The sequence below is a fragment of the Capricornis sumatraensis genome, chromosome 7 (assembly GCF_032405125.1).
Source record: "Capricornis sumatraensis isolate serow.1 chromosome 7, serow.2, whole genome shotgun sequence".
In the NCBI taxonomy this organism is placed as follows: Eukaryota; Metazoa; Chordata; class Mammalia; order Artiodactyla; family Bovidae; genus Capricornis; species Capricornis sumatraensis.
Window position 1 is genome coordinate 104,155,692 of NC_091075.1, and position 18,431 is coordinate 104,174,122.

An 18,431-nucleotide genomic window follows, 5' to 3' on the forward strand; every position below is an offset into this window, starting at 1 on the left:
AGAGGGAGTTTGCTTCCGGCACTTGGAAGGAGTCGTTCTGACAGAGTTGATTTGATGTAGGAAAAATGGCACCTACAACTGCAGTGTATGAAGGAGGCTACACCTACATTCCAATACTGGGAACGTCTCAAAGTGAAAAACAAGTCTTTAGAGTGAAAGTAGATGACTTGAAGAGAAGGAGAGAGATTGAAACTGAAAGGAGTACATGAATGGAGGACACGAGCCTATTAGTAGGAAATCCAAAACAGACTGAGATGCCTGATACACCGGCAACTTTTTCCTTCTCTAAGACAGTGCTAAGTCATGTCTGACTCTTGGCAACCCCGTGGACTGTAGCCTGCCAGGCTCCTCTGTCCATGGGATTCTCCAGGCAAGAATACTGGAGTAGGTTGCCATTTCCATCTCCAGGGGATCTTCCCAACCCAGGGATCAAACCCAGGTCTCCAGCATTTCAGGCAGATTCTTTACCAACTAAGCTACATGGGAAGAATATGCCCATGATTAAAAATAAAATAAACCATGGTCACTAGGTTCTTTTCATAGGGTATATCTGTTCTGAGAGACAATGAAAACATCACTAAGCCTTCCTGTCAGTGCCTCTGTTGTCTTGCTTCCTGCCCCTTTAACTCCCAAGTGAAGCAAAAGAAAATTGTAATTCAGTTTCACCTTGGGCTCCCTAATGGTGGATTGGTGGCTCAGTGAAGTCTGAATAGATTCAGCAACTTCCTTGCTATCTGCCCCCAAACACCAAGGAAGGAATGGCAGTGCTATGATCCAAGACTGTCTATCTGTAGGATGAAAGCTGGTCTTATATGTATCCATTCTGTTCTCTCTCCATCATGATATAACAATTATGTTAGAGTTAATGGAATATTACTTAGCTATTGGTCACAAGATCCATGCTAAAGACAACAACTGTGTATCACTCTGAAATCCTGGACTTGGAACTGGTTATCATTTTGAGGAATAAGTGAGTGGGTTTATATATAAAAAGAAGGGTGTAAATGAACGAGAGTGGTCAAAAAGGTAACTGGAGACATCTATTCACTGCTGCCCAGCTGTCATTTTCCTCCTGCCGTGGTAAAAGAGCACAGCATTTCTTTGGGGGAAATACCCCACCTCGTAATTCTCAGTCACACAATTTGACCCAAACTTCTGTTGCTGTATTCAGAATGGCTTAAACCAATCAGCCAGATCAGGGTTTTAGCCTTGAAACTATTGACATTTGGAGCTCTATACTATGTGTGGGGGCTGGGGGAGGGGTGCTGTCCTGTATATTGTAGAATATTTAGCAGCGTCACTGAACTCTACCCACTCTCTAGAGGCCTTTGTAATATCCTTCAGTTAAAGTAACCAAAAATGTTTCTAGGCATTGCCAACATCCCCTGAGGGGGAGAGGGAGGAGGAAAGAAAATCACCCCTCATAAGGAACCACTGAGCTAAATTTACCCTTCATCTTACTAATCAGAGTTCTTGATTTCAAAAAAATTAATAACAGGTATACCTTATTTATTAATTATTGAGTCTTTACTGGTGTCTCAGACAGTAAAATAATCTGCCTGCAGTGTGGGAGACCCACGTTAGATCCCTGGGTTGGGAAGATCCCCAAAAGAAGGGAATGGCTACCCACTCCAGTATTCTTGCCTGGAAAATTCCAAGAACAGAGAACGCTAGCAGGCTATATAGTCCATGGGGTTGCAAAGAGTCGGACATGACTGAGCGACTAACGTTTTGACTTTAACCATACTTAGCAGCAGCAGCAGCAGCACCACTTATTATACATGAGGAATTGCTCAAATAATCCTCAATAGCTCCATGAGATAGTGCGCTAGGTGGGGTAAAGACAATATTTATACAACAAAAAGAACTCAAAATGCAATTGCTTAGAAAACAAAGACATTTCTCTCATATTCAATAATCTTGATGTGAGTAGCAAACATTGGTGAATTCAAAGACCCAAGCCCCCTCCATTTTGTTGTCTATTTGGTCTACATTATCACTGTCTACATGGCCAAAGCTGGATGACAACCACATCAGGGTTTCACCCACCAAGAAAGGCAAAGGGTAATGGAGGAGGTATACACAATGCCTTTCAAGGTTCAGATGTGAAAATGGTACATATTCCATTGGCAAGAACTTAGCTGCATCCCCACACTTAGTATAAGTCAACTAGCAAATATGGCCTACCTGTACAGTCATGTGCTCAGCCATAACACAACTATGGATTGAATGTTTGTGTCCCCCCAAATTCATGTTGAAGTGGGATTCCCCACTATGGTATTATTTGGAGGTGGGGCCGTTGGGTGGTATTTAGGCCATGATGGTGGAGCCCTCATGAATAGGATTAGTGCCCTTAAGAGATACAAGAGAACTGATCTCTTTCTCTACCATGTGAGACAGAACAAAAGGTAACCATCTATAAACCAGAACATGGGCACTCATCAAGAATCTGACAATGCTGGCACCCTGATCTTGGACTTCCAGTCTCCAGAACTGTGAGAAACAAACGCTTGTTGTTTAAGCCACCCAGTCTTTGGCATCCTCTTGCAGCAGCTTGAACTGACTTTCAAAAAATACCATAGCTTTGAAAAAAGGGGAAAATAATTTTTGTGGAAAACTAGCAGTCTCTGAATACTACCAGTTTACAAATTAGGACAGTAAAGTACAGAGTTAAGTAACTTGCCCAATGCCATATGGCTGGCAAGTCAATTCCAAAGCTCATGATCTTAAACACTAGGTCACTATTTTTCAAATCTCTGAATGATAACCTAAAATAAGAAAAGCATTTTACTTAGCAACTTAGGACACATAGTGCATGTTTATACGTGTATATGTTTCATGAAACAATCCCTACCCTTATCACAGTCAATGAATACCAATATTTCTATTCTATAGTGTTTCATTTTTTAAATGTTGCTAAGACCCACTATACTGATTTCATAAGCCTCGATGTATTGAGATAAACAGTTAGAAAACAGTGCACCACACTCAATTCTGGTAGGAGAGCTTGAAAGACTATTGGAGAGCTCACAGTATGAACTATATGAATAAGAAGGCTGAAGAATCAAATTCAGAAAACAGGTCAGTCCAGCAACTTCAAGAAACCCAGAATCACAGCTAAAATAATATCATGGGAAGGGCCTGTTAAGATGAACCTGATGCCATCAATATTACTTCCACCTCTGCCTCTGGACACTGGATGCCATGACACTGTCACTGAAATCAATGCCAGACCAGCTTGGCTTCTGTGCCTTTCTCACTCCTGATTAAATGTCCCAGGAGAAAGCATTCAGTTGGTATATTTTGGCTGCATGCCTACGCCCAGGCTCTTGGGATCAGGCAGAGCAAAACTCTGGCTTTTCAGCTCACAAAACCATAGACATGAGGTTTTGGTTCTGGGCAGCCCCAAAAATGAACAAACAAACAAAAAGGCAAATGTCCAATATACTCATAAACCACTAGAAGTATATATTGGTATAGCCATTTGGAGAGCAATTTGGTGTTATTTTGCAGAACAAAAATGTGCATCCTATGATGCAGAAATTCCATTTCTAGGCATAGAGTCTGGATTGAAATTCCCACACAACTGCATAAAGAGACTTGTTTAAGTATGTTCACAGAAGCATTATCTGTAATAATGAGAACTGGAAACAAGTTAAAGGTTTATCACTTAACAAAGGGACAAGACTGGGTCTTGTTCATCTTTAAATCCTAGTACCAAGCACTGCTGACAAATTATCAGAACCAAATAAATACTTGTTGAAATGAACAGCAATTGAATGAATTACCAGTCAGAAATTATCCAGGGAGTGATACACAGGTTTGTTGTTCAGTCTCTGGGTTGTGTCCAACTCTGTGATCCCATGGATTGCAGTACTCCAGGCTTCCCTGTCCTTCACCATCTCTCGGAGCTTGCTAAAACTCATGTCCACTGAGTCAGTGATGCCATCCAACCATCTCGTCCTCTGTCATCCCCTTCTTCTCCTGCCTTCAATCTTTCCCAGCTTCAGGGTCTTTTCTAATGAGTCAATTGTTTGCATCAAGTGGCCAAAGTATTGGAGCTTCAGCTTTAGCATCAGGCCTTCCAATGAATATTCAGCACTGATTCCTTTAGGATAGACTGGTTTGATCTCCTTGCAGTCCAAGGGACTCTCAAGAGAGTAGTTCAAAAGCAAAAAGATACACGAGACTGGACCAAAATACTCAAAGAATCTTTAGAAGAAAGGTCATGTGGGGGCTTCCCTGGTGGCTCAGACGGTAAAGAATCCATCTGCCAACGCAGGAGACCCAGGTTCGATCCCAGGAAGATCCCCTGAAGAAGAGAATGGCTACCCACTCCAATATTCTTGCCTGGAGAATTCCATGGACATAGAAGCATGGCGGGCTACAGTCCATGGGATCGCAAAGAGTCAGACACAACTGAGCGACTAAAACTTTCACTTTTCACTTTCAGGGTCATATGAGATCTAAAACACTGTGGTTCTTGCCAGTTCTCCTGTAAGTGGCTCTCCTAAACATCCCAAATGATTTAATAATGGCCTCAATATATTCTTCATATAGAAGACCATCTGGGAACTGTCCAAATATACACAACAAAAGTCAAGGGATCTTATCTGCTAAACTTCACCTTGACGCTGACCATCATTTTACCTATTCTGTCTCGAGAAGACCTTATCTGTCTTGTATGTTATCACACATAAAAGTATTGAGAAGGAACACCTCTATCCTGGGCGTTCCCTTCCATGTGAAGGGAATTCCAACAGCATTACACTCCTGGCCTCTTTCTGCCCCCTTATTCACTCCACCTCAAGGGAAGTGGAGCTGACTGATAAGTCTGGAAGGATAAAGTGGGTACATGTGATCCAACTGTTTCCTTCTTTCTTCCCGTTGGAAGCTAACATCCTAGAAAATATGTATTCTTAACTCAGCACACTTATTGGAAATCACCCTTCTACCCAGAAGGCCTGCTGTGGTCCAGAGCTACCATAATAAGATGAGGCAGGGATCAAACCTGTCTCATTCCATCCTGTCTCATTCGCTCCTGTCTCGTTCCAAATTCCTACTTGCCCCAAACCAGCCATATTCTCTGATCGCAGCTTTACTAATAGGTCAAACAGGCATCCAGGCCAAACTGGACCAAGCAGGTGGCTTAACAGCATAGGTTTCTGGAAGATATTGGACTTTGAATTCCATTCCTTTAAAAGCTGCGTCACTTTGGGGAAGTTACAAATCCTTCATCTAGCCCCTGATTCCTTCAGAACTAAAATAGGGACTTGAAAACGTGCCAGGTTAAACATACACCTACTATACAATCCAGGCATTCCTTTCTTTGTAGTTTCCACCCAAGAGAAATTAAAACATATGCCCACACAATACTCAAAGCAGCTTCATGTGTAAGCACGCAAAACTGGAAACAACCCACACATTTATCAATGAATTCATGGATAAACACAGGGGTATATTCATACAACAGAACACCACTCAGCAATAAAAAGGACTATATACACAACAACATGGCTGAATCTCAAAATAATTATGCTGAGCAAAAGAAGCCAGACTAAAAAAATATTACATATTGTATTTTGCATGTATAGGAAATTTTCAAAAACACAACTCAATCTATAGTACTGGAAAGCAGTTAGATCAGTGGTTTCCTGGGACTGGAGATGGGAAACAAGCAGTGAGAAAGAATGGATTATAAGGCACATGAGAAAACTCTAGAGGAGATGGATATGTTCATTGTCTTAACTGTGACGATGATCCTACAAGTGTCAAAACTCAAATTGTATTTTAAATATACACAGTTTCTGGTATAGCCATTGACACACCAATAAAAGTGACAAATAACGAATGTCAAAGTATATACAGAGAAAAAACAACTGGTATCAAATCCCCTGATCACTCTCCAAAAGTGGCAACTTTTCAATCAAATATACTTCAATAGAAAAATTTTTTTGATCAACAAACTTCTGTCCAGGCTCAACAAGAAGAAAAAAGAGAGGACCCAAATAACTAAAATAAGAAATAAGAGAGGAGAAATAGGGAGTTCCTGGCAGTCCAGTGGTTAAGACTCCACACTTCTACTGCAGGGGGGTGGGTTCGATCCCTGGTCAGGGAACTAAGATCCTGCATGCTGCAAGTCTTGACAAAAAAGTAAGAAAAAGAAAATTTATAAACTGAAAAGATGGCCAACACCAACTGAATTATTTGATGTTTGACAGAAACCAACAAAATACTGTAAAGCAATTAGCCTTCAACTAAAAATAAATACATTTTTAAAAGAAAAATAATCTTAAAAAATAAAAAAGGAAATGAAAAGATGGAACTGCCCATGAAATAATTTAATTTCCCAGAACTCAGGGACATGAATTTCCAGCTTGGAAAGACCTGTGGGGTGCCAAGCACAGTGAGTTCTGGTAAGAGTATTGATAGCTAATGCTGTCAGTGTTAGCGCTTCCTCTTATGCCAGGCACTGGTCTAAGTGCATTACATATTAACTCATTTACTTCTCACAAGTGTCACTAACGGACAGAGAAGTTAAATGATTTGCCTGACTCCAGACTTCCAATTCAGGAGATGTAGGTTCAATCCCCGGTCAGGGAACTAAGAGGGCACTAAGACCCCACATGGCCCTGGGGTGTAGTCAGCAAGAAAAAAAAATTGAGATGACACAGCTAATAAGTGATGGAGCTGGCATGAAAACCCATTTGACCCATGCTCTACACTCAGTGCTCTAAATATCTATGCTACATTGGATATAAATAGTCTTCCACCATGATTCCTATCAGAATACTGGGATCCAGGAGAAGACGCCATACTTTGCAGAGAGGGAGAGGAAAAAAAAAAAGCAGGTTCTAAGGAAAGGATCTGGAGTAAAACCGGCTTTAGGAATGCTCACTAACAATATCAAATACTAAACAGAACTAAACAAGGCCTTCAAAATGTAAGAGACCTGGGTTTGATCCCTAGGTAGATCCCCTGGAGGAGGAAATGGTAATCCACTCCAGTATTCTTGCCTGGGAAATTCCATGGACAGAGGAGCCAGGCGGGCTACAGTCTATGGCATCCCAAAGAGTCAGACAGAAATGAGCACACTTAAAATATTACAGGAACATATTTGCAACCTAGACTTCCATACCAAGCCAATCTGTCAGTGAATTCTAAGTAAAATAAAGACTTTGGACAATAAGACCTTAAATTTTTTACCCACATGCACCCTTTCTCAGGTGACTACTGGAGGACATATTCCATGATAATAAAGGAAGAAAGCAAGAAAGAAGATGATGAGGGACATAGGAAATGAAAGTACCTACACTAAGAGTATGAAATAGATCCCCGATGGTAATGTAGAAACCACAGGAGAGCTAGTTCTGAGTGTACAAATTAACAGCTCAGGTTACAGCAAGTCTTTCTCAGAGGACTTCTCAGAAGGATGAAATGATAGACTGTATAGGAACGTTCTAAGAACGTTAGCAACTGGCAAAGAGCTTGAGATTGATTGAGTGATAAATACATTGAAAAGCAATTCCCAGTTGGCTTAGTGGTAAAGAACCTGCCTGCCAATGCAGGAGATGCAGGTTTAATCCCTGAGTCAGGAAGATCCACTGGAGAAGGAAATGGCTGCCTAGTCCAGTATTCTTGCCTGGGAATCCCATGGACAGAGAAGCCTGGCAGGCCCAGCCCATGTGGTCGCTAAAGACCTGGACACGACTCTCTAAACTGGAAGTGGTCCAACAGGAGATGGCAAGAGTGAACATTAACATTTTAGGAATTGACTGCAATGGGTGAATTTTATTCAGATGATCATTATATCTACTACTGTGGGCAAGAACCCCTTAAAAGAAATGGAGTAGCCCTCATAGTCAACACAAGAGTCCAAAATGCAGTACTTGGGTGCAATCTCAAAAATGACAGAATGATTCCTGTTCGTTTCGAAGGCAAACAAATCAGTATCACAGTTATCCAAGTCTATGCCCCAACCACTAATGCTGAAGAAGCTGAAGTTGAACAGTTCTATGAAGACCTAAAAAACCTTCTAGAACTAATACCCCAAAACAGATGTCTTTTTCATTATAGGGTACTGGAATGCAAAAGTAGGAAGTTAAGAGATACCTGGAGTAACAGGCAAATTTGACCTTGAAGTACAAAACGAAGCAGGGCAAAGGAAAACAGAGTTTTGCCAACACCCTCTACCAACAACACAAGAGAAAACTCTATACATGAACATCACCAGATGGTCAAAAATTAGACTGTTTATATACTTTGCAGCCCAAGATGGAGAAGATCTATACAGTCAACAAAAATAAGACCGGAAGCTAACTGTGGCTCAGATTATGAACTCCGTATTGCCAAAGTCAGACTCAAACCAAAGAAAGTAAGGAAAACCACTAGATCATTCAGGTATGACCTAAATCAAACCCCTTACAATTATACAGCAGAAGTGACAAATAGATTCAAGAGATTAGATTTAAATGCCTGAAGAACTATGGACGGAGGTTCATGACATTGTACAGGAGGCAGTGATCAAGACCATCCCCAAGAAAAAGAAATGGAAAAAGGCAAAATGGTTGTCTGAGGAAGCCTTACAAATAGCTGAGAAATGAAAAGAAGTGAAAGGCAAAGGAGAAAAGGAAAGATATACCCATTTGAGTGCAGAGTTCCAAAGAATAGCAAGGAGAGAGATAAGAAAGCCTTCCTAAGTGATCAATGCGAAGAAATAGAAGAAAAACAATAGACAGGGAAAGACTAGAGATCTCTTCAAGAAAATCAGAGATACCAAGAAAACATTTCATGCAAAGATGGTCACAATAAAGGACAGAAATGGTAGGGACCTAACAGAAGCAGAAGATACTAAGAAGAGGTGGCAAGAATACACAGAAAAACTGTACAAAAAAGATCTCAATGACCCAGATAACCATGATGGTGTAATCACTCACCTAGAGCCAGACATCCTGGAATGTAAAATCAAGTGGGCTTTAGGAAGCATCACTACGAACAAAGCTAATGGAGGTGATGGAATTCCAGTGGAGCTATTTCAAATCCTAAAAGATGATGCTGTGAAAGTGATGCACTCAACATGCCAACAAATTTGGAAAACTCAGCAGTGGCCACAGGACTGGAAAAGATCAGTTTTCATTCCAATCCCAAAGAAAGGCAAAGCCAAAGGATGTTCAAACTACTGCACAATTGCACTCATCTCACATGCTAGCAAAGTAATGCTCAAAATCCTCCAAGCAAGTCTTCAACAGTACATGAATCAAGAACTTCCAATGGTCAAGCTGGATTTAGGAAAGGCAGAGGAACCAGAGATCAAATTGCCAACATCTGTTGGATCATAGAAACAGCAAGAGAGTTATGGAAAAACATCTACTTCTGCTTCACTGACTATGCCAAAACCTTTGACTGTGTGGATCATAACAAACTGTGAAAAATTCTTAAAGAGATGGCAATACCAAACCACCTTACCTGCCTCCTGAGAAATCTGTATGCAGGTCAAGAAGCAAGAGTTAGAACTGGACATGGAACAACAGACTGGTTCCAAATAGGAAAAGAAGTATGTCAAGGCTGTATATTGTCACCCTGCTTATTTAACTTCTATGCAGAGTACATCATGTGAAATGCCAGGCTGGATGAAGCACAGCTAGAATCAAGATTGCCAGGAGAAATATCAGTAACCTCAGATATGCAGATGACACCACTCTTATGGCAGAAAGTGATGAGGAACTAAAGAGCCTCTTGATGAAAGTGAAAGAGGAGAGTGAAAAAGCTGGCTTAAAACCCAACATTTAAAAAACTAAGATCATGGCATCTGGTCCGATCATTTCATGGCATATAGATGGGGAAACAATAGAAACAGTGACTGACTTTCTTCTCTTGGGCTCCAAAATCACTGCAGATGGTGACTGCAGCCATGAAATTAAAAGACGCTTGCTCCTTGGAAGAAAAACTATGATCAACCTAGACAGTATTTTAAAAAGCAGAGACATTACTTTGCCAACAAAGGTCCATCTACTCAAAGCTATGGTTTTTCCAGTAGTCATGTATGGATATGAAACGTGGACCATAAAGAAAGCAGAGCACTGAAGAATTGATGCTTTTGAACTGTGGTGTTGGAGAAGACTCTTGAGAGTCCCTTGGACTGCAAAGAGATCAAACCAGTCAATCCTAAAGGAAATCAGTCCTGAATGTTCGTTGGAAGGACTGATGCTGAAGCTGAAGCTCCAATACTTTGGCCACTGATGCAAAGAACTGACTCACTGGAAAAGACTCTGATGTTGTGAAAGACTAAGGCAGGAGGAGAAGGGGACCACAGAGGATGAGATGGTTGGATGGCATTACCGACTCGATGGACATGAGTTTGAGCAAGCTCTGGGAGTTGGTGATGGACAGGAAAGACTGGCATGCTGCAGTCCATGGGTTGCAAAGAGTCGGACACAACTGAGCGACTAGACTGAAGTCAGTTGCTAAATACTGCACACATTGTTTGTTCTTGTTGAGTTGCTAAGTCGTGTCTGACTCATTCACAACCCCATGGACTGTAGCCCACCAGGTTCCTCTGTCCATGCCATTTCCCCATAAGAATACTGGAGTGGGTTGCCATTTCCTTCTCCAGGTGATATACCCAGGGATCAAACCAAGGTCTCCTGCATTGGCAGGAAGTTTCTCAACTGCTGAGCCACCTGAGAAGCCTACAATAAACACTTAATTGTGCTTAAATATAGCCTTCATATCCAAGTGTACTTTACTGGATTCAAATTCTAGGAAAATTGGTTTACGCAAATCCAATTCTTTCCAGTTAGTCAATTCCCCATTCTCCAACCACTCTGTACAAGTGAGTTTTCCTCACAGATGCTGTCTTTGTATTTTCATGTCATTTTCACATATGTATGTGCGTTCCACGTGCTCCAGAGGGCATCCCAGAGAGACAGTATGAAAATAGGCAAAAGGAAAAAAATGGTTTTTTGGAGAACAAAAACTTTAATCTTGCCACTTTAAAGTTCCACAGGAGAGGGACTTCCCTAGTGGTACAGTGGCCAGGACCCCATGCTCCATTCAATGCAGGGGGGGGTGACGTTTGACCTCTGGTTAGGGAATTATTAATAGATCCCATATGCCACAACTAAAAGATCCCCCATGCTGCAACTAAGACCTGGTACAATCAAATAAATACTTTTTAAAAAATAAAGTACCACATGAGAATAATAAATGATGTTTCATTGAAAACTGGAAACTAGGTTACTAAAATGAAACCCACAATTTTTCTTTAACAAAATTTTTTATGCTTTAAAAATAATTTGTCTCTCTCCTTCTTTGGCACCTCCTTGGGGATCTCAAAGATGAAAATTCAAAATATTCTTCAAAATAATGTCTCTTGGGGGCAGGGGGCAATGCCTCTGACAAGGAGTTTCCCCTTACCTTGGTGCAGTTTTACAAAAATCAAAATGAATAGCACAAGTGACTCAATGCCAGCAACATTTTCATCTACTTACAGTGCTGTTGTCTGTGATACAACGGTACAAATACGTAGCTGGAACACAGATCTTTGAGAGCTGTTGGCTAAGAGCTGTCCATAACCCACAGGAGCTGACTCATCCACCAGGGGGCATTCAGATGAATGCATCCGACTGCACACAGGGAAAGGTCAGAGTCCTTCATCCTCTTTGGATGCAAAACCCACAGAGAACAGATTCAACTATGAGATGACAGTCACTTAGGTGGAAGAGGTCTTCTCAAACCAATTGGCCTTTTCCTTAGGGCAAACTGAATTTTCTTAGCTGCATTTTCCTGACATTTCAGGTTATTCAAGCGCTTCATTTCATACTCCCTTTCACACTGGATGGCTGAAAAATAAAACACACGAAGCAATCCAACTGACATTTTTTACCAGGCATAGTTTAGTCCAAAATGAATATTTATCACACAGAAAAATCCACATTCTTGAATACCAAACAAGAAGACAGAGCTACACAGAAGGGAGCCTGGGTGTGAGTGAGCAGATTCAAACACATGTCCAATAATCAAAATAACACACAAAATTTGTAATTTATTAAAGTAGGTCCTACAGAACTTACATTCTGCTGAAGGGAGCAGACCATCCTTAATGGTTTTGCATTTTTTGAGGTGTACACAGCTACCAAATGCAATTTCTTCCAAGAAAGGCAACTTGATGTTGGCTAGTTTCGTGTACCACGTCTGTGTGAGTAGTGCAAGTTCCCAGGGTTCCTGTCTGGGGCATAAATTAACTCATTCAATAAACATTTCTTGACATTGATGACAGGATATAAATAAGACATTTGTGTTCTCAGTTCCATTTCCCACTAGAGATTTTGGTTTGCAGAGGAGTATTCAGGATTTTCCAGAGTTGCAAATCTAGCCAGGAGAAGGAGCCTTTAATCAACATGTTATAATCTTTCAATGTAGAAATATTAATATATTGAAAAATAACCATAAATTATGATAGGAACTTTAGCTCAAAAAACAGACTCCATGCAGTCAATCCAATCTTTCCATGTCTTTAAAGAGGATGTAGTTAAAAACTGCAAGCTCCAAGTTTTTCTTGGTTGATCAAAAATATGATCACATTAGGGAAGGAACAAATGGAATATTATGAATATGGTGCTTGGCACACAGTAAAGCTTTGAGTGTGTGATCTGATTTTTTTTTAATTTTTTAGAAATATTTATTTATTTGGCTGTGCTGGATCTTAGTTCCAGCATGCAAACTCTTAGTTTTGGCATGTGGGATCTAGTTTTCTGACCAGGAATCAAACCCATACCCCCTGCATTGGGAGCATGGAGTCTTAGCCACTGGACCACCAGGGAAGTCCATGATCTGATTTTAATCTTTACAACACCATGGAGGTAAGACAAGGGAACAAAGACTCAGAAGTTAACTGAGAACCAGAGCTGAGATGTAACCCAGGTGTGTTTAGAAGTATCAACAGAATCCTTAGAAAACAGGAAAAAGGAATGAAATCCTAAACTACAGTATTTAAAAATAATCACAATGAAATTTTAATGGATTGTTTTATGTATCCTACTTTGGAAGTTTTAAATATCAGCTATGTTTCTCAGTTACAGTCAATGTGAATTCATATGTATGAGGAAAGGGGAAAGACCTGCTTTGGTATAACTAGATGAAATGAGCTTATTACATACATGCCATCTGTCTTCCTCCTCCAGCTTCCTTGTTACTTTATCATCTAATCTTAAGGCGTGACTTGAAGTCTACAATTATTATAAATGCACTTGAACAAGTACACAAAGATGTATTTACAAGACTCCTCAGTGAAGCATTGCTTATCCAAAAAAACTCACAAAATAGTCTTAATGTCTACAAAGAAGAGCCTGGCTAAACTGTAGTACACATATGTAATGAAAGAATGAGGTTTATCTTTATCTATGGATTTGGAAAGATGAGCAATCAAACAGCTAATGTTTATCTAGCACCTACTACATGCTAGATATGCTTTTAATCAGTTTACATATATAAACACATTTAATTGCCATGAAGTAGGCAAGGTGCTATTATACTTATTTTATAGGTTGGGAAGCAGGAACAGAGAAAAATTTACTCAAGGTCACAAGGCTTGGGTTTGAAATTTTCATGCATGTACAGATATATCTATGTATACATATATAGGAGTGTGTATATACATATATGTATGCACACATGCATACTACAGGTTTATATAAATGATGTGAATACAGTTGAGACACTGATGGCATTATGGACTAAAAGAACAAAAGTGTTCTAAAATCTAAGACATAAATGTCTAAAATCTACAATTTACTCAAGATCACAAGGCTTGAGTTTGAAATTTCAAATCAGAAAATCAGATTCTAGAATCTGTGCTCACTAGGCTACACAAGATAAAATAGGGGATGGAGCAAAGTTTAATATAATCCCCCATGTGCAAAAATGTGTGTGTATATACATATGTGTGCATATGTGTATCATATACAAGAGACAGAAATTGTAGGAAAACATAAAACATTTTACCTGAGTGGGACTGGGCAGGTGGCATAGGGATGAGAATGGAGATATGAGAGATAACATTTTTATTTTCCTTTCAAAGCTTTTGAAAATAAAAATGTCAAATGGTTTTGATCTTCTAAAATTGTTTAACCAAAAAAAGCCCAAAGTGAAAAACTGCCTGAGCAAATGAAAGAATCTGCCTGTAATACAGAAGACCCCAGTCCGATTCCTGGGTCAGGAAGATCCCCTGGAGGAGGGCATGGCAACCCACTCTAGTATTCTTGCCTGGAGAATCCCCAAGGACAGAGATGCCTGGGAGGCTACCACCCATGGGGTCACAGAGTCAGACACGACTGAGTGACACAGAACACCATTCTATTCCTCTTAACTTAGCTGCTTTTATAAACAGAATGATATCAAATACTTTCTTGTGAGACTGACAGAGAAGACACTAGTTTTGCAAATATTATTCATGATATAAAATGCTATATAGCCAAAACCACAGAATCAGTGCTTTAAATCATTCTCCAAATACAGGAATATCTTTGTTATGAAAATTATGCTTGCAACAATGACTATAGTGGTTATTCGCCTATAGTTCAAGGTCTAAAGTCATACTGAACTAACAGATCTAAGCAGAGTTACAATAATGAGTTTTCCCATAACTCTGGTTTTATAACCCTGTGGATGTCTCCATTTCCTTCTTAGAATATTGTCAAAAAGTAAAATTCAATTGACTCACAATGATAAATGTATCATAGATTGCGGCAGAGAGGTTAAAAAACAAGTTCAAAAATTTAAAACAAGGTAGCACAACAGTACTACAGAGTGAAACTCTCATGTAGTAGCAACCAATGTTCACTATGGGTTTACTATTATTTCAGACAACATACAAGTATCTTACCTACATTACTTCCTTTGTATTCCATACCATGTGGCTTGGTATTGATCTGTTCATTTCACAGATGTGGAAGCCAAGGTACAAAGAAGTTAAGTAATTTACTCAAAGCAGCATGGGCAGCCAGATGCAGAGCCAGGCTTTGAGCCCTGGTTTTCTTGGTAGGTTTTTTTTTTTTTTTTTTGAGCAGAGTTCCTCTTACTAACAATGGGTCATTGTTGGTTATCCATTTTAAATACAGCAGTGTATACATGAAGTATTTCCTAAAGTTAACTATCCCTTAGTTAAAATAGTTAAGATAGTTCTTAATTATCCCCCTTCAACTCCCCCACCGCAGCAACCATAAGTTCATTTTCTAAGTCTGTGAGTCTCTGTTTTGTAAATTTATTTCTTTTTAGATTCCGTGTATAAGGACAGTCACACACATTTCTCCTCCTCTGTCTGACTTACTTCACTCGGCATGACACTCTCTAGGTCCATCCATGTTGCTACAAATGGCATTATTTCATTCTTTTTAATGGCTGAGTATATATGGACCACATCTTCTTTATCCATTCCTCTTTCAATGGATATTTAGATTGTTTCCATGTCTTGGCTATTGTAAATAGAGCTGCAGTGAACAGGGGCATGCACGTATACTTTCAGATCATGTTTTTCTCTGGATATATGCCCAGGAGTCAGACTGCAGGATTATATGGTAGTTCTATTTTTAGTTTTTTATGGAACCTCCATACTGTTCTCCACATTGACTGTACCAATTTACATTTCCAGAGCCCCAGTCTTTTTGATTGGAAAGCCCATATTGTCCATTTACTACCCACCAAACACACAGAATTCAAAACTGACTCTCTGTACCAGTTAATCTAGTATTCTGTTAAGATGTATCAGACACCAAGGCATTTTTAGTTAGATTCACACTATCTAAAGAGGTATTTTAAGGTTGTTGTCAGTAGTAAAAAATGTTGCTTTGGAGTAGGAAAACTCAGACTTCAATCCTTGTCACTCCCTTACTACATGACTGAGGGACTTTGATCATATTACCAAATTTTAGTCTTCTCATTTGAAATGTTTTGTTGTAAAAAACCAAGTAAGAATACTTAACAATCCTTATAAAATCATTTTCCTTTCTAAAAATCAGTATCAAAAAAAAAAAAAATCAGTATCCAGGCACCAGAAAATGCCTCATACAGTCCAGTATCTCACCGGGAACATAAGGATGTCCAGTACTTTTAACAAGGACACCCCTCCCCTACCCTGAGTCAGTGCTTACCTGATAAAAATACTTACACTTTATAACAATTGCACCGCAAAAGCTTTTCTACTCCATTCTTTCTTTGCAAGCCATAAGCCATGGTGAATTATTGCAGTCCAATTTCCTAACACAGGTGCCTGATGTAATGACTCAGATATTCTTGTTCACTTTGCCTGAAATGATTGCAACGCACCTAATTAAGATAAAGTGTTCACTTGACTATTTTAATATCCAAATAATAAAAAGATCCAGAAAAAAAAAAGTCTGAATCTAAGAACCTCCCTAACCGATGTTCATGAACTGAACCTCTTTTCTCTTCTATTTTCCACAAACTCGTTTTATCACTTCTTGCCACATTAGGAGAAAATGCCAGGTAAACAGCATCAGCATTCTGGCCCCGTACTCTGTCCTTGCCTAAAGCCTGCCAAATGGGCTGAAAAAACCTCAACAGCAAAACGTGTCTCAAACGTGACAGTGTTAAGCCACAAAGCACGGGTGGGCACAGGGACTTTCCGTCCTCCATCCTTTTAAAGAATGCAGACCTTCCTCCCAGGTTTTCCCTTCTGCGCTTAAAATGTGACCCACTTCATGCACCACTCCCATGCCTCCTCTAGCTCAGGCTTCGGGATGGGTATCCTCCCCGCTGGATGCGCGGATCCCGGGAGGACCCGGGTCCTCCAGAGCCCGGGGTAGGGAGGAGAGATGAAGAGGGGAGGGAAGAGGGGGTGAAGACGAGGGAAGAGAGGAGAGGGAAGGAAGATTGCGAGGAGGAGGAAGGGCCTGCCCTCCTCGCGCCGTCCCCACCCACGCCTAGCTCCGCCCCGCCTCCCACACACGCCACACACGCGGCGGGCGCGGCCACTCCGCCCAAGCCTCGCGAGACTGCTGCCCCCGAGAGGACGCCGGCGCCTGATTACCCTCGCCGGGGTGTGGGAGCGTTTCGGGGCCCGTGGGTCGAGGGCCGAGCGCACACCCATTTAGTCGCCCATGGCCGCGCGCACAGGCCTCCTTCCTGCTCGCGCCTGGAGGTGCAGGCGGCCCCGCGTCAGGCCAGAGCCTCCATAAAGGGCTTTGTGGTGCCGGCCCCGCCCGCGAGAGGCCCGGGGCTCGGCGTCCCACAGCCGACGGCCGGCTCACGCTTGACGGAACCAAGCCCACAGCGAACGAGAGCGCTTGTAAGCTAGGCCTTTCCCTGAAGATGACGCTTCTGACAGGGAGGGGTTGAGTGCAGCGACCTGGGGGACTTGGGGGCAGCACTTAGAGAAACGTGCCGGGTTCTGACCTGTGGACTTGCGTGAGTCTCCCGCGTGCCCTGAGGGCGCGGAAGCCGCGTTAGTTCCCGCACGCCTCATGCGTCAGGGCCGCTTCAAACAGTGATACTCCAGACATCTGATGAGCCATATGGGCAAAGTAGGCTTGCGAAAGCATGGTCTGATGGAAACGTTTCTGAAGTCCTTACAGGGTGGTGACTCAAGACGAATCTATATTACTATGTCAGATGGTCACCGCTTAATGTCAAACGAAAGTAGTTTACCTCTTTTGCGCGCAGGTTTTGGAGTCAGAACTGGGTTAGACTCCTATTTCCGCCACTTTTAAGTTAATCTTGCCTACGTGAATTGTCTACGCCGCAATTTCTTTCACCTGTAAAACAAGTATGCTGTTAAGTCACTTCAGTCGTGTCCGACTCTGTGCGACCCCATAGACGGCAGCCCACCAGGCTCCCCCGTCTCTAGGATTCTCCAGGCAAGAACACTGGAGTGGGTTGCCATTTCTTTCTCCAATGCATGAAAGTAAAAAGTGAAAGGGAAGTCACTCAGTCGTATCCGACTCTCAGCGACCCCATGGACTGCAGCCTACCAGGCTCCTTCGTTCATAGGATTTTCCAGGCAAGAGTACTGGAGTGGGGTGCCATTGCCTTCTCCGGTAAAACAAGTATAATATTTCTATATCTTACAGGGTTGTTGCGATGATCAAAGGTCGGGTCTGTAAACTCTGCCACAGGGTAAATGCCTAATTACCTAATTTTGAGCCTATTGACAACTTTATGGGATGGGCGAGGGATTAGCATTCCAGTTGATTGAACTAAGACTGAAGGACTGCCTAGGGTCCGGTAGCTAAGTGAGTTTCAGGGCCAACTTTTGAAGCTAAGGGCTTCCCTTGTGGCTCAGCTGGTAAAGAATCCGCCTGCAATGCGGGAGACCTGGGTTCAATCCCTGGGTTGGGAAGATCCCCTGGAGAAGGGAAAGGCTACCCATTCCAGTATTCTTGCCTGGAGAATCCCATGGACTGTATAGCCCATGGGGT

General features: G+C 41.4%; 1 protein-coding gene across 1 annotated transcript; it reads right to left on the reverse strand.

Moving 5' to 3' along the window:
* Window positions 1–11,706: 11,706 nt before the first annotated feature.
* Window positions 11,707–16,227, reverse strand: C7H4orf36 (chromosome 7 C4orf36 homolog). Its single transcript, XM_068974815.1, has 3 exons — window positions 16,163–16,227; window positions 12,072–12,226; window positions 11,707–11,840 (listed from the first exon to the last, which is right to left on the reverse strand). Exons 1-3 carry the CDS (start codon window positions 16,225–16,227, stop codon window positions 11,707–11,709), a joined length of 354 nt encoding a protein of 117 aa, XP_068830916.1.
* Between the last annotated feature and the right edge of the window lie 2,204 nt (window positions 16,228–18,431).

Excerpts from the sequence above, each read along its gene's own strand:
- C7H4orf36 (XM_068974815.1), bottom strand. The coding sequence starts at position 16,227 with ATGGCTTATGGCTTGCAAAGAAAGAATGGAGTAGAAAAGCTTTTGCGG. Across the intron at positions 12,227-16,162 it reads CGGTGCAATTGTTATAAAGT|ACAGGAACCCTGGGAACTTG; the intron begins GTAAGTATTTTT and ends TTTATGCCCCAG. Across the intron at positions 11,841-12,071 it reads TCTGCTCCCTTCAGCAGAAT|CCATCCAGTGTGAAAGGGAG; the intron begins GTAAGTTCTGTA and ends TTTATTTTTCAG.